We start from the raw sequence: 14,707 nt of genomic DNA, 5'->3' as shown, positions 1-14,707 counted from the left end.
GAGCGCACCCTGCCCATCGTGGGGATTTTCGTGTGTGGCTGCGTCTGGCCTGGCACTGAGTGCGGTCTCCCTGGCCAGCCTCTGCGGCTCCTGCTCAGCCCGGGGGCTGCGACCTCCCACCCACGGTGGCCGCGGTCGTTGTGTGTGTGGCTGCAGGTCACAACGTCAGGGACAGGACTGTGTCATGCGGGCCGGCTCCTGCGGAAGCGAGGCCTTTGTCTGGAGGCCGCGTTCACATTCCTGCCTGGGCCCAAAGGAGGCGGGAGGCAGCTGGTGGGTCACCCCGGTGCCCAGGGGTCCGCAGCACAGGACCCTGGTGTTTGGAGAGCCGGGAACTCTGGGGTCTGTCAGAGCCTCCATCAAATGAATTCTTTCTTCTAAGTTGATGGGACAGTGTCCAGGAAGTCCATGGGGCAGAGGTTCATTCCCAGACCCCTGGGTCAGCTACCTGGGGGCTCCCTCTCCCTCCCCAGCAGCTCCTCCCCCACAGCAGCCACCACAGCGAGGACTTAGAGGGAGAGGTTGGCTGGCAGAGCCCTGAGGAGGTGCTGGCCGGCAGAGGCCCAGGCCCCACGGAGGGCCGAGAACCCTGGGGTCAGCTGGGGGCACCTGGCCTGGGCCTGGCTCAGGAGGGCAGGCTGGGGGCTCCTGGGCTGGAGCACTGTCCTTGGGGGCCCTGCAGCCACGGTGCCCCAGGCTTGCAGGTGAGACCACAGAGCGACAATGGTTTCCATCCACCACGGAGCCCAAAGCCAGGCCATTGGGTCGCTTCCTGCACAGGGGACAGCCCGCCAGTGTCCAGCGTGGGCCCGGCCCCTTCCTGGGAGAGCCCGTGGCAGGTTCCACCTGAGGTGGGCGCACCCTACTGTGCTCACGGCCCTGGCCTGCGCTCATCCTGCGGCCTCCCTTGGCTCTGGCGGGACCCCGGTTCTGCTGCTGGAGCCCCACTCGCTTCCCTGGCCAAGCCGGCCCACTGTGGATCCTGGTGGGCTCACCCTCAGGCCGTGGGGTGAGGGTCAGCTGGGGTGTGGGGTCAGCTGGGCAGACCCGAGGGGGCCCTGGAGAAGCAGGTGCAGCCGGGCTGCCTCTGCAGCCTCAGGAGGACACACTGCCCCCAGCACAGCGCCCTGTCCACCGCGAGGCTCCCGTCGGCCCGCCCCTCACTCCCGGCTCCTACCCTGCTTTCCCACTGGGCGCTGCACGCACCGGGCCGGGTCTTTCGACTGGCGTCCTGGGTGCTGTGGGGGGCCGACCCCATTCCTTGATGCCAGGAGCCCCCGCCACGACAAACTGATGACAGTCTTGTCTCTTTCCCCTGCCCCTTCCCTCTGGACTCCAGCACGCCAGCCTCTGTGTGGCCTCCCTGCTGCCCCCTTGGGGCCCCTCCGCCCTGAGTCCCACCACCCTGGGCCCACTCCTTCTCCCAACTGCTTCCTCTCCGGACCCCAAGGCCCTGCAGAAGCTCCTCCTAAAGTTGGCTTGGTCACCACACACCAGCGTCCCTGCTTCCTGACCCGGGGAGCTGCCCTTGCACACACCTTGGCTCCTCTCCAAGTCTTTGTTTATCTAAAAAAACAAATTCTAAAAAAGTGCCGTAGTGGGGGGGTGGCGCCTAGTTGGCTCAGTCTGCTCTCAGGAGTGTAAGTTAGACGCCCACGGTGGGTTGTATTTTTCTTCAAAGAAAAATACAACCAATTCACAGGGCGCCTGGGTGGCTCAGTCGGTTGGGTGTCTGCCTTCGGCTCAGGTTGGGATCCCAGGGTTCTGGGGTCGGGCTCCCTGGTCAGCGGGCGTCTGCTGCTCCGTCTTCCCCTGCACCCCCACCCTGCTCTGCCCACTTGGGCATGTGCACTTGCCCACGTGTGTCCTCTCTCTCAAAATCTTTAAAAAAATAATTCACGTACAGGGTAAGAATCTGAAACCTCGGAAGCCCACGCACACAAGGAACAGCCCCCGACTCACGGCCCTGCTGCCCCCGAGCTGGCTCTCCGCCCCCCGGCCTCCCTGTCCACCTGGCCTCCCCCTCGCTGGAGCGGCCTGCCGTGCATGGTCCCCCCCACCCCCGGCGTTCCCTCTTGTGACCTGGCAGCCCAAAGACACTCGCTTGTGGTTCCAGTGGGATTGGAAACGCACTGAGCAGCTTGGCTGGGTGACTCAGGTCTCAGGAGGTGGCAGGCAGAGGTGGCCCGGGGCTGCGTCCTCTAAACGTGCGGCTGGGGCTGGGGGCTGGGTTCCCAGGGTCCCTCACTCTCCACGCAGGGATGTTTCGGGAAATCCGAGCACTTGCAGAAAGCTCAGACTTCGGTAAGGGACCCAGTTTGGTTCAAGAACTGCCGCAGCCGCGTCCTGCGGTGCGAGCTGACAGGAGCGTTGGGCGTTGGGTACAGGGAGCTCTCCGTCGTCCACACGTGCTCCGTGACTCGGGCTGCCCTAAAAGGCTCAGTTTAAGTTAGAGAATCGGCGGCACAGGCCAGCGGGCGGCGGGAAGGAACCCAGAAGGGCTCTGGGAGCTCCCGCAGAGCCAGGCCCGGCGGGCTGTGCGGGGCTCGGGGCCTGCAGCGGGCCTCAGTTTCCCCCAAGTGTAAAACTCCAGCAGGATTGCGAGAATTGAGTGTCCTACAAGCGGCGACCACCTTGCGCTCCCCACTATGCGGGTCTGGACGTTGAGCAGCGTTCCCATCCCGCCACTTGAAAATCACTGGGAATCGGGGCGGGAGCCAGGGTCCTGGGGGTGCGGACCCCACGTTGGCCCGAGCCCGCGGCCTGCCCCTCCCCTCCTCCCGGCAGAGGCGGCGGCGCTCTGGGAAGGCGCCAAAACGGATGCCGAAACCCGGGATCGAACCAGGGACCTTTAGATCTTCAGTCTAACGCTCTCCCAACTGAGCTATCTCGGCCGGGCGGCAGGGGCCGCTGCTGCTCCGAGTCCCGCCCCCGCCGGCCCCGCCCCGGCCCCGCCGACTTCCGGGCTGCGCGCGCCTCTTAGGCCCGCGGGGGGCGCCGGGCGGCAGCGCCGTCTCTGTGGCGCAATCGGTTAGCGCGTTCGGCTGTTAACCGAAAGGTTGGTGGTTCGAGCCCACCCAGGGACGCTCTTTTGAGCTTTTGCCGCGGGGGCGAGGAGAGGGCGAGGCCGCGCCCGGCTTTTGCGGAGACGCCCCCGCGCGCCCGAACCCCCTGCCCGGGGCTGCGGCGGGGGCGGGGGCGGGGGCGCGGCCGGCGGAGGCCCGCGGGCGGAACGTCCCAGGCGCGGGTTCCGGTTTCCGCGCGGCGGCCGAGCCGCTGTGGGAGGCGGCCCCGCGCACCCGGAGCGCGGAAGCGGACGGACCGCAGAGGTTGTTTGAAGGCCGAGGCGGACATGGCGGCGCTGGCGGGTGAGCGCGGGCGCGGGCGCGGGGCGCGGCGGTGACGGGGCCGAGGCCGCGGGCGGGGGAGCCGGTGCGGCCCGAGACCCGCCCCCGGGGAGCGGCTGCCGTGCGCTCGGCTGCGGCCGGGACCTGCACGTGCAAAGGCCCTGGGGCCCGAGCGGCGCCGCTGCAGGACGGGGCCCTGTTCCCGGGTGGCGCCGTGCGGGTCACGTTCTGAAGGACGCGTCCTCACCGAGCGCCTGGCGAGTGGCGCTTAGACCCGGGGTCCAGGAAGGACGAGCCGGGCGGGGCCTCCGCGCTCACCGCCTGCGCCCCGGCCTCTCTCCGCAGCTCCGGGCCTGCTGCGCCGGACCCTCGCTCTGCGGTGAGTGTGCGGTCAGGAGGGCCGTGGGCGCAGGCCTGGGGGACAGCCCAGGAGGAGGCCAGGCCGGCCCGCTCCCCTGTTCCCTGCCGCGGGAAGGCGGGGCGGCCCCAGGACAGCAGGCGGGTCCTGAGCAGCGTCTGGGCGCAGAGCCCGGGGGGCTCCAAGGGGGCTCCAAGGGCACGTGCACAGACCTGCTCTGCTTTGATAAGGCCTGTTCCCCAGGAATCAAACATTCCCTGTAAAATAGACGGCGAGACCCTCCCGGAAACGGAGGCCCCCGAGAGGAAAGCAGAGCGTTCGGACGGGCTCAGCCGACCTCCCACGGGGGCCCCTGGGTGCTGTGCCGCGGGCGGAGGCGGCGGTGGGCTGGGGAGTCGACCAAGCTTTATTTACAAAAAGGGCCTGGGGCCAGGGGGGCCCCGGGCTGTTTCCCTCCCCCTGCCGGGTGGAGCGGGGACACCCAGGGCCCTCTTCACGGGCACCCCCTCTCCCCGCAGCTCCAGCGTGGGCGCGGCGACACAGGTGCGTGGTGTCCACTCGAGCGTGGCCGTGGACAGCCCCAGCAGGTGAGGCCGGCCTTCCGGTGACCTGCGCACCCTAAAGCCTCCGTTTGGCGCAGCAGCAGCCCTCGGTGACTCCGGGGGCCCCCCTCCACCCACCGGGGCGATGCAGTGTGGGTCCCTGCCCCGGCCCCCAGGGGTTTCGCCTCCGTCCAAGGCCATAGCTGCACGTCCTCAAACCACAGAGCCAGGTTCCCCAGGGGACAGAGGCCAGCAGGGGCCCCAGCAGGGCAGCCGTCCCCGGGCCTGAGTGCGGGGTGCCGTGGGCCCCAGAGCAGGCCGTGGCCCCAGCCGGGTGCTGCCCTCTGAGGCGCTGCTCCGGGCTAGACCGTGGGACAGGGGGGCGGGGTGCCCGTCTGGCTGACGTCCCCCTCCCGGCTGTGTGTTCCATGTCCAGCACCCAGCCCGCTGTGTCCTCGGCTGGAGCTGTGGTCCCCAAGTCCTCTGCACTTCCCAGCAGCCGGGGCGAGTATGTGGTGGCCAAGCTGGATGACCTCATCAACTGGGCCCGCCGGGTGAGCCCCCGGCCCCTCGCCCGCCCTCGGGCCTCTGGCCACATGCGCCCCTGCCCTGCTTCCTGGGCCCTCCCTGACCTGCCCCCTTCTGCAGATCGCCCGTTTCTGTGGATTCCTCTAGCTTCTCCTCCGATGTAGGAGTGGCTTTCTTTGACCTGGGAAAGTAGTGCCTGCCTGGACCGGTGGCTCCTTCCTGGGAAAGGCCCCCACACGCTGCCCGCCCCCACCCTTCACCCCGGGACAGTTTGGGCGGCATCCCCCAGGATTGTGCACACGTGTGCATGTCCCACGAGTGCTCCCCTGTGTGCAGGGGGTGCCCGGGCTGTCTCCGTGTGTCACAGAGGGGGCCACGGGGGGGCGCTCGCCAGGGTCCACAGCGCCAGCACACAGGTGTCCCTGCACTGTTGGACCTAACGGCGCCAGCCTGGCGTGCTGTCCGGGTTGGCCTTGGGTGTAGCCCAAGCCCTGTCACCCGTATTAGGACAAAGTGGGGCAGGTGTCCCCGCCTAGGCAGAGACCACAGAGAAGGCTCTGGCTGAGGAGTGCAGCAGGGAGAGAGGAGACCCCGGATGGAGAGCGAGTGTCCTCCACGGGCATCCAAGAGGCCTTCCTGGAGGAATAGGCGTTTGGAGTCCTGGGACACCGGGAAAGGGTACCAGCAAGTCACTGGCAGGGGCTGAGCCCCAGGGTCTGGAGCTGTGCCCCCTGTGGCTTTCCAGGCCCTCGGAGCGGCCGTCCCTGTCGCAGAAGGATGGTATTTAGGACGTGCTGGGTTATGTGAACTACGTCCTTGAAGCTACTTTTACCTGGGCCGGGGTGTTGGGTACGGTGCGTGCTGGACGGCGTCGGCACACGAGCGTAGCTCCCTTTACCGTCCCGCGGAGCACACTGGGTCACTGGGTGGGCAACGCACGTCTGAGGGCCCCTCGGAGCCTGGCCGATGGGCTTTGAGCTTCGGGGCCCAGGCACCCCCTGGTTGAGCCCCTGCCCCCACAGAGCTCCCTGTGGCCCATGACCTTCGGCCTGGCGTGCTGTGCCGTGGAGATGATGCACATGGCGGCGCCCCGCTACGACATGGACCGCTTCGGCGTGGTGTTCCGCGCCAGCCCGCGCCAGTCGGACGTGATGATCGTGGCCGGCACGCTCACCAACAAGATGGCCCCGGCGCTCCGCAAGGTAGGCCTGGCCCGGGGCCCGCCACCTGCCGCCCGGCCTGCAGCCGCACCCACACCCACACCCACACCCACACCCACACCCACACCCGGCCCTCTCTTCCAGGTGTACGACCAGATGCCGGAGCCACGCTACGTGGTGTCCATGGGGAGGTGAGTGCCCGCCCCAGGCTGGCGCGCTCTCGCCCGTCCCCACTCCGTGGGCCGTCTGCGTGCTCCCCGCCGCCCTCTCCCTGCCCTTCCCCGTGCCGCCAGCAGCTGCTTCCTCACCTGGCCGTTCTGCTGAGGTAGAACTTGACCCGTAAAGCCCACCCTGTTAAAGTGCGCAGTTCTGTGAGGTCCATGCATTCATGGTGCTATCAGTTGTTGCCCCTACTTCCAGAACGTTCTATCACCTTCAAAGGAAACCTCGTCCCCATCAGTTGTCACCTCCCCCACCTTACCTCCCAGCCCCCGGCCCCCTGAGCCCCTCCCTGTCCATGGACGAGCCTGTCCTGGATGTGTCACACGTGGACTCACACCCCGTGGTCCCCTCCCTGAGCATCGGGGGCTCGGGGTCTGTCCATTTGTTCCTGCTCCCCCTGGTCCCACAGCAGGCCTCAGGTGGCCATTCTCTTTTCTGACTCTACATCCATTCCTGCCCATTCCTGGCACCTGTTTGTACCTGAAGGCAGGGGTGCATGGGGCGGGGCTGTGGGGTGGCCAGCGTGGCCCTTACGGTGCCCCTCCCCACCAGCTGTGCCAACGGGGGAGGTTACTACCACTACTCGTACTCTGTCGTGAGGGGCTGTGACCGCATCGTGCCCGTGGACATCTACGTGCCCGGTAAGCCCACCCCTGCCGCGTCCCGGGGCCCCCACGCCCCTGCAGAGGCGGTGCCTTGCCCTCGTTTAAGGACGAACAGATGTGGGTCCAAGCAGAAGAGCGAAGCCTCAGCCTTCTCCTCCCTTGTCCCTCAAAGGTCCCCTCGACGGCAAAGTCTTAGGTTTCGCCCAGAGGGGGGCCCAGGCTGGTGCCGGAGGCTTAGCCAGCGCGGGGTGGGGTGGGGCGGGGCGGGGTGGGGCAGCAGCCATCTCTAGACCACGCATCCCGTGGTTCCACCTGATAGAAGCAGAACCAAAGGAACAGGGTTAAAACACAGAGAGTGGTTCCTGGAACCTGGAACGGTGGCCACAGGTTCTCGTTCTCACAAGGGATCGCGGGACTCCTTTGGACCCGGTGCCAGGTGCCGGGAGGCGCAGGTGACGTGCAGGTGACGTGCAGGGCCCCAGGTACATCAGTCAGAGTAACAGGAAATAGTAACATTTCAACGTGTGTCCCTTACGATGCTTACGATACATTTTTACCAGAAAAGGACTGGTGGTTTGTCTGAAGGTCACGCGCGGTTGGGCATCTTCCCGGCCACACGCGGCCCCTGGCATCCGCCCGGACAGTGTCGGGTCGGGTCAGCGCAGTGCTTCGCCTGCCCACAGAGGCCCCGTGTCCCTGGGCTCAGTGCACACTCAGAGAGCCCGACCCCCATCTCCGGAGGGCAGAGGACAATCGAGGCCTGTGATCCACGTTCCCCAAGAAGTTTAGGTCACATTCTGGCATCGCTCAAAAGGACATTGGGTGGTGGTGATTTGTTTAGTGTCCTGCGGATACGTGAGGGCCTTTGCCCCGCCAGGCCCCAGGGGAGCCCCCGTGGTGGAGGGACAGCCCGTCTGGTAGGGGAGGGCACAGGGGACTCCATCCTGCAGACCAGAGGCCAAGCCCTGGTCAGCTGCTACTTGCTGGACATGTGCCCTGGGACATGTCCCTCCGCAGAGCCTCCATGCCCCGTCACGGGCACCCTTGTGGTGGTTCTGCAGATGCTGGGTCCAGGGCGGGCCAGGAGTGAGGACCGGGGGCTGTCCTTCAGGACCCTCAGGTCCCGGGCAGGTCCTGTGGGTGGTGACCCGTCCCTCTGCCCCTTGCGGTGGGCTGTGGGGGACAGGGACTGTAGGGGAGCGTGTCCCCAGGGCTTCCCCTCCTCCGTTGGGCCTCCTGCGGTTCTGGCTGCTCTGCCCCCTTGAGTCTCCCCTCCCCACCTGGGGCTCGTGTGAGCCGGGGTCGAGATCACCCAGGCTTGTCCTGGTGGAGGTCCTGAGCCAGGTCATGGGGAGTGGGGGCTGGACAGGGCAGCTGGGCCTGTGTGGGCAGCCTGGTCCTCCCCATTGCTGTGGCTTGACTGCAGGGTCTGGAACGGGCTCCTCCCCTGTGAAGGGCTGACCCCCAACCTGGGCAGGACAGGCTGGGGTGGTGCCAGCCTGGGGGCCCCATGGCTCCCCTGCCTGACATGGCCCTGCTGCCCCCTCTTCCCAGTGCCCTGTCCAGCCTGTGGGTGCTGCCCTTTGCCAAGCGGCAGGGGGGTCGGTCAGACCCCAGCAGGGAGGTCCCAGGATCCAGTCATTGGTCTGGGGGCACCGTGGCTGCCCTCCCAGCCTGGGTGCTCCACCCACTCCCTGTCAGCAGGGAGACTGAGGCGCAGCCCCCCCGCACAGGCTGTCCCCCCACCGCTGAGGCCCTGCTGTACGGCATCCTGCAGCTGCAGAGGAAGATCAAGCGGGAAAAGAAGCTCAGAATCTGGTACCGCAGGTAGTGCCGGCGCCCCCGGCCCCTGCGGCGTCCTCAGGATGGTCAATAAACCCAATACACCCACCCTGGCGCCACCTCCCTCCCTGTGTGACGTGTGCGGAAGTGGGGGCTCTGGGAGGGGTGACGTGCTGTGCAGGTGGTGAGCGCTGCGTGGGCAGGCTGTCCTGTGGCTGGAGAGCTGACCCTGCACGCGGTCGCCCCAGGCCCACGAAAGAGGGGAGTGGACGGGTCCCAGAGGCTGTGGAGAGAGAAGCGGATGGCCCCGGGGTGACCGGCTGGGTGCTGGAGGGTGACGGAGCTGGGGCGGTGCCTGTGGCCGCACCGCATCTAGGGGGGAGCCGAGGGTCCTGGGGAGCACAGCTGGGTCCAAAGGTCTGGCCTTGTTTCAAGGCTCAGCCTGACAGGTGGGATCAGAGCCTCCAGGCTGAGGCTCTGGGCCTTGGGCCGCCACCCAGTGAGGCCTACGCAGCTCTGCCCCCCTCCCCCCGCCCCCTCCGGACCTCAGCTGCCAACTCTGGGGGGGCGGGGGGTGGCCTGGCTGCGAGCTGTGCATCTGCCACGACCCACGGGTCCTGGCCGCTTGGCCTTGGGCACAGGGAAGCTCACGTGCTGTCTCAAGTACTGCTGCACAGTAGCCCCGTCTCCCCGGGTGCCCTGGACAGATCCTGGGTTTTTGTGTATTTGGAGGGGCAGGAGGCGTCCACGAAAGTGCGCGTTCACAGTGCGTGCTCACGCTGCATTGCTGTTAGGGCGAGGCCGGCATTAGCATTTATTTTATCCTGAACGACCCTGGGAGGAAGGGGTGTTCCCATTGCAGCGAAGGGCGGGAGCCCCCGTCCTCCTGCAGGTGTGGCCCGGGCTGGCGCCCACGGCTGTGAGACCCAGGCCCACACTCCCAGGGGTAAGGCACTGCGCTGGGCACGGGACAGGCCTGAGGCCCGGCCGGGCTCAGTGCTTGGTGACCAGGGGCGTGATCATCCATGGGAAGGCGTAGTAGCGGCACTCGGCCGGCGGGGCCAGCTCCATCAGCTCCGTGCGGATATCCTCCCGCCTGAAGCCTGCCTCCAGCAGCGCTGGCACCTGGGTCTCCTGGCGGGAGGGAGGCGCCCGGTCATTCTGGGGCCGTGGGGCCTCGGAGGACACCCAGGGTGCCCGCTCCCCCCAGGACGGCGTTTACAACTACCAGGGCCCCTGGGAGCCGGCGGGCACTGCAGCCCGACTGCAGACCCACAGAACCAGGAAGCCCAGGTCTGGGAGGGGGTCCCCCAGGTGTCTAACCTCGGGTAGCAATTCCTGGTACCGTGGGGTGCCGGCAGGCCGCCCACCCCCCGCACATCCTCCCAGGCAGCAGGGCCAGGTGCCTAAACCAACACAGACCTGTTGGGTGGACGAGGGGGATGCCTGGCTGGGGACCCGGCTGTATCACTGTGTCCCGAGGGCACAGTCGTTTCGCTGAGAGACCTTACCTGACCTGTAAGTGGAGGCCACCATCCACCCGGGAGATCAGCCCCTGAGGCCAGGGGCCCTCCCCAGGTCACAGCCCCCAGGGGTGCTGCCTCGAAGGCTGCCTCACCTCGAACATGGTGGTGATGTCTGAGTACTTGGACTTCATCAGCTCCCCCCAGGAGGTGAGGTTGCAGTAGGTGAGGATGCCCCCAGGCTTCAGTAGGCGAAAGGCGTGGCCCTGGGCAGGGGACCGTGGTCAGGAAGGAGGTCTGGGCTGTGGGCCGCAGGCATTGCCCAGGCGGCCTCCCGTCTCCCGGGGGAGGGGTGTCCTTGTGTGAACAGCTGCCAGCCCCGCTGGCCCTGGGAACCGTCCCAGCAAGCGCGCCCTACCTTGATGAAGTTGAACTGGTGCGTGTGCCAGGTCTCCTCGGACAGTGGGTACGTGTCGTACAGGATCCCTGCGCGGGAAGTGGGTGGCCACAGGTCAGGCAGCGTGTGCCCAGGACCCGGGTGCTTCACCCCCAGCTCACAGCATGCTGCCTCCTCCCACGGGGCAGCGGCTGGCAGTGGTTCATCGGGCACCCCAAGTGCCCCTTAGAGGGTCTCTCTGCAAGCCAAGCAGAGGCGCTCCCCCTCCCCGGCTCCCAAGCCCCCTCACCGTCAAAGTGGCCATCTGGCAGGGTAGGTGCCACGTCCTCCCACAGGCCCTTCAGGGGAACCACCTTGGGGCGGGGAGAAAAACAGGAGTGAGGGTCCCAGGTGTCTGGATGCCCCCCGCCGTAAGGGAGAGGGCAGAGGTGCTGGGGGAGAAGCCCGCGGCGTCCAGCAGGCCCCAGCCCCCGAGAGCGGGCGGAGGCGCGCACCTTGTGTGGCTGTCGCTGCGCCCAGGCCTGCAGCCGCTGGAAGACGCCGTCGTTGCACTCGATGATCCAGTGCTCACGGATGGGGGCCTCCTGGATCCTGGAGGCCGCGATGGCCATGCCGAAGCCCACCTCCAGCACCCGGCCCCCTGGTCACACAAAGAGCCCAGTGTCACACGCCAGGCTGGGGCCGGGCAGCGGCCGGGAGGAGGGGGCGCGGGGCAGGGCCTTTGCGGAGAGACAAGTTTGCCGCAAGGACAGAAGGGCACAAGTGGGGCAGAGGCGGAGGGTGGAACACGGCAGCCCTGAGAGGGCACAGCCCGGCCGGGCCAGGGCTGAGGGACGCGTGGGCAGCGGGTGGCAGGCCGGCCTCCGTGGGGGGGTCAGACCCTGGACTTCGAGCCCTGGAGGCGCTTATCTCTTGATGTGGTTACTTTTCTCTGCCCTCCCAGCCTGGCTGCAAGGAGGGGGGCGGGCTTGAGGCCTCGGGCCTGGAACCGCTGGGGAGAGAGAGGGGACACCCTGGTGTGCGCGCCCCGCGGGGGGAGCCCTGGGCGCCGGGCACGGCCGCCGACAGCTGGGTCCCGGCCTCCCCGTCCCGGAGCTATTCTTAGCGCGGCCTGGCCCCGGCCTGCCGGCTCCCGCCGCCGCCGCCGCCGCCCCCCCGACCCCAGCCGCGCCCCGCGCCCCGCCTTCCGCGGCCGAGAGCAGGGGCTGGGCGCGCCCCGGCCTCAGTTTACCTCTGGAGGCGGCGGCGGCGGCCAGCGCGTGCATGTAGGGGGCCTCCCAGCGCTCCATCACCGGCTTGCCCAGGATCTGCAGGTGCATGTCCGCCGCGTCGTAGGCCGCGGGCGCCGCCTGCCACGCGGGGCTGCAGTTCTCGCCGGGGGCGAAGATGGGGGGCGCGGCGGGGGCGCTCATGCTGCGGCTGCTGGGGCTGGCGAGCGCGGCCGGGCCCTGCGAGGCCTTCTGGGCCGGGGGCGGGGCGGGGCGGGGCGGGGCCGCGGGCGGGCGCCGGGCACCGGGCGTCGGGGAGCCCAGGGTCAGCGGGGCGGGGCGGCCCGTCTGCCGCCTAACGGGAGCCCAAGGTAGCCGCCCGTGCCTCGCTGTCGGGGGCCAGCGCTGTGGGGCTCCCCGGGGCTCCCATGCAGGGGAACCTGCGGGGCCGGACCCACTGAGCGACCCCCGCGCTCCTGCAAATTCTGCGGGTTAGAAGCCCCGCACCCGGGTGGCGGATCAGGCCGGGATCTCGGGGAACCCTCGGAGGCCGCTGCCCACTCGGATCCTGAGCAAAAGTGATGGGGGGACCAGCTCCGCGCCTCCCCGGGGCTTTGGGGTCCCCAGAGACCAGGGACCCCGCACTGTCACCTACATGCCGCGTGGGCTCCATCCCGAAACTTAGCTACGGGCACAGTTCAGTCTGGCAGCACCTGGCACCTTAGACGAACCGGGTCGGCGCCAGCTTCCGCTCGCCCTCCCCTCGGGCGGGCTAACCCCTGCGCCCGCTCACCGTGGAGGGCGACCGACTGTGCTCGCCCGCGGGTGGGCCCTCCGGGGGAGGCCCCACTGGGAGCCGTGACTGCCCGCGCTGCACAGCCTGCAGGCCTGGAATCGGGGCGGCGGGGACTTCCTGGGGGTGCGCGGCAAGTGGGTGGCACAGGGGATACAAGGAGGGATGTGTCTGACCCCACAGCAGTTTTAAAAGATCCTATGTATGTATATATATAAAGTACAAAGATGCAATTTAATTAGAAAGGTGATACATTTGATCAAAACATTCACATCTTACAGAATTGGCATCAGCCTGCGGATCACTCCTCCTGCTGTTGTTTTGCTACAGTTTACAGTGGTTATACATTTTTATTTTTTAAGATTTTACTTATTCATGAGAGACATACAGAGAAAGAGAGAGAGAGGCAGAGACACAGGCAGAGGGAGAAGCAGGCTTCATGCAGGGAGCCCGATGTGGGACTCGATCCCGGGGCCAAAGGCAGGCGCTAAACCGCGTAGCCACCCGGGGATCCCCTACATTTTTAAATAGTTGAAAAACCAAAAACCAAAAGACAATTTTATGATACATGAAAATTACATGACATTCACTTTTGCGTGTGGGTAAAAGGAGCCCGTTCGCTGGCTGCTGCCAGGAGGGCCTCCCCGCTTTCACTTGTTAACATCAGGACTCTGGTGCTTTCTGGCTAGAATAGTACAGGTGAGTCATCACTATGAAACTTTATGGCCAACAAAACCAAAAATTTACACTAGTTAGCTCTGTACACAAAAAGGTTTGCCAGCCCCGTTGTAGAGCAATGGGTCATGGGAGGTGACATTCATTCATCCATCAGACATATACAGAGTACTTGACTTTGGGGGGTCCCATCCTGACTCCCCTGGAGCTCATAGCCTACTGGGTGGGGGAGACGAACAAGAATAAGCAATAAGTGGGGCACCTGCTGGCTCAGTCTGTGGAATCATGAGATCTCAGGATCATGAGTTTAAGCAGCAGGCTGGGGATGGAGCCTGCTTTAAAAAATTAAGTTTATTTTATTTCTGTTTATTTATTCATGAGAGACACAGAGAGCAGCAGAGACATGGGCAGAGGGAGAAGCAGGCTCCCTGTGGGGAGCCCGATGTGGGGCTCTATCCTAGGACCCCGGGGTCACACACTGAGCTGAAGGCAGGCTTAACCGCTGAGCCGCCCAGGTGTCCCCCAAAATTTATTTTATTTTCCAAAATTAATTTTTTAAAGATTTTATTTATTTACTCATGAGAGACACAGGCAGAGGGAGAAGCAGGCTCCACGCAGGGAGCCTGACATGGGACTCGATTCTGGGTCTCCAGGATCACACCCTGAGCTGAAGGTGGCGCTAAACTGCTGAGCCACCCCCCTGCCCCCCAAAATTAATTTTATTTTTTTTCAAAATTAACTTTTTAAAGTTTTTATTTATTTATGATAGTCACAGAGAGAGAGAGAGAGAGAGAGGCAGAGAGACATAGGCAGAGGGAGAAGCAGGCTCCATGTACCGGGAGCCCGACGTGGGATTTGATCCCGGGTCTCCAGGATCGCACCCTGGGCCAAAGGCAGGCGCTAAACCGCCGCACCACCCAGGGTTCCCCAAAATTAATTTTATTTTATTTTATTTTTTTTTTCCAAAATTAATTTTAAATAAAAAACTAAGTGAATGAGATAACTACAAGCCACATGGCAGCTATGACAGGACACAGTCTTGTGGTTTCTGCCCCTTGCCTAGCTGCTTTACCAGGTAGTCTTACTACATTTATGTATAAGTAATAATTCTGTATATGATAGTATATACGTAAATTAGGATGGATTGGACAGATATTTGTACATCGTGTTCACAGCAGCACTGCTCACAACAGCCAAAAGTTGGAAACAACCCAAATGTCCATCAGTAAAGGATAAACAGCCTTTCCTGTGACTGCACACAATGGAATATTACTCATCCTTAAAAAGGAAGGGACCCTGAGGGACACCTGCTGCAGGACCCCATTCCCAGGAGGTCCCCAGAGGAGGCCCGTCCACAGAGACAGAGAGGAGGTGGTGGGAGCCAGGTGTGGGGCAGGGGGGCGGGGGTCAGTGCTTCCTGGGGACGGGGTCTCTGTGTGGGGAGATGAAAGTGGTTTTTTTTATTTTTTATTTTTATTTATTTATGATAGTCACACAGAGAGAGGCAGAGACACAGGCAGAGGGAGAAGCAGGCTCCCTGCGGGGACCCCGATGTGGGACTCGATCCCAGGACCCTGGCGTCACACCCTGAGCCAGAGGCAGATGCTCAACCACTGAGCCCCCCAGG

The 14,707-nt window shown here is 65.2% G+C and overlaps 2 protein-coding genes and 2 non-coding genes across 4 annotated transcripts; 2 read left to right on the top strand and 2 right to left on the bottom strand.

Annotated features, from left to right (window-relative positions):
• Positions 1–2,821: 2,821 nt before the first annotated feature.
• TRNAF-GAA lies at positions 2,822–2,894 on the bottom strand. Its single transcript has one exon. It is a non-coding gene; the product is annotated as a tRNA-Phe (tRNA).
• Positions 2,895–3,012: 118 nt separating this feature from the next.
• Positions 3,013–3,086, top strand: TRNAN-GUU. Its single transcript has one exon. It is a non-coding gene; the product is annotated as a tRNA-Asn (tRNA).
• A 163-nt stretch (positions 3,087–3,249) lies between these two features.
• On the top strand, positions 3,250–8,653 carry NDUFS7 (NADH:ubiquinone oxidoreductase core subunit S7). Its single transcript, XM_038568001.1, has 8 exons — positions 3,250–3,368; positions 3,693–3,726; positions 4,224–4,292; positions 4,684–4,801; positions 5,798–5,977; positions 6,080–6,126; positions 6,710–6,798; positions 8,496–8,653. Exons 1-8 carry the CDS (start codon positions 3,353–3,355, stop codon positions 8,591–8,593), a joined length of 651 nt encoding a protein of 216 aa, XP_038423929.1. The 5' UTR covers positions 3,250–3,352; the 3' UTR covers positions 8,594–8,653.
• Positions 8,654–9,328: 675 nt separating this feature from the next.
• GAMT (guanidinoacetate N-methyltransferase) lies at positions 9,329–11,855 on the bottom strand. Its single transcript, XM_038568000.1, has 6 exons — positions 11,636–11,855; positions 10,899–11,044; positions 10,694–10,757; positions 10,426–10,493; positions 10,163–10,273; positions 9,329–9,678 (listed from the first exon to the last, which is right to left on the bottom strand). The coding sequence occupies exons 1-6, from the start codon at positions 11,814–11,816 to the stop codon at positions 9,538–9,540; spliced, it is 711 nt and encodes a 236-aa protein (XP_038423928.1). The 5' UTR covers positions 11,817–11,855; the 3' UTR covers positions 9,329–9,537.
• Positions 11,856–14,707: the final 2,852 nt, after the last annotated feature.

Source organism: Canis lupus, chromosome 20 (assembly GCF_011100685.1).
Source record: "Canis lupus familiaris isolate Mischka breed German Shepherd chromosome 20, alternate assembly UU_Cfam_GSD_1.0, whole genome shotgun sequence".
Classification (NCBI taxonomy): domain Eukaryota; kingdom Metazoa; phylum Chordata; class Mammalia; order Carnivora; family Canidae; genus Canis; species Canis lupus.
The sequence above is the reverse complement of the archived record's forward strand: the minus strand, read 5'-3'. Positions and strand labels throughout refer to the sequence as shown.

What these genes read in the sequence shown, in the direction of transcription:
- NDUFS7 (XM_038568001.1), top strand. An exon ending in TCATCAACTGGGCCCGCCGG is followed by an intron (nt 4,802 to 5,797) that starts GTGAGCCCCCGG and finishes CTGCCCCCACAG; the next exon opens with AGCTCCCTGTGGCCCATGAC. An exon ending in TGGCCCCGGCGCTCCGCAAG is followed by an intron (nt 5,978 to 6,079) that starts GTAGGCCTGGCC and finishes CCTCTCTTCCAG; the next exon opens with GTGTACGACCAGATGCCGGA.
- GAMT (XM_038568000.1), bottom strand. Translation starts at nt 11,816, where the DNA reads ATGAGCGCCCCCGCCGCGCCCCCCATCTTCGCCCCCGGCGAGAACTGC. An exon ending in CGCCGCCGCCGCCTCCAGAG is followed by an intron (nt 11,045 to 11,635) that starts GTAAACTGAGGC and finishes TTGTGTGACCAG; the next exon opens with GGGGCCGGGTGCTGGAGGTG. An exon ending in GCCAGATGGCCACTTTGACG is followed by an intron (nt 10,494 to 10,693) that starts GTGAGGGGGCTT and finishes CTTCCCGCGCAG; the next exon opens with GGATCCTGTACGACACGTAC.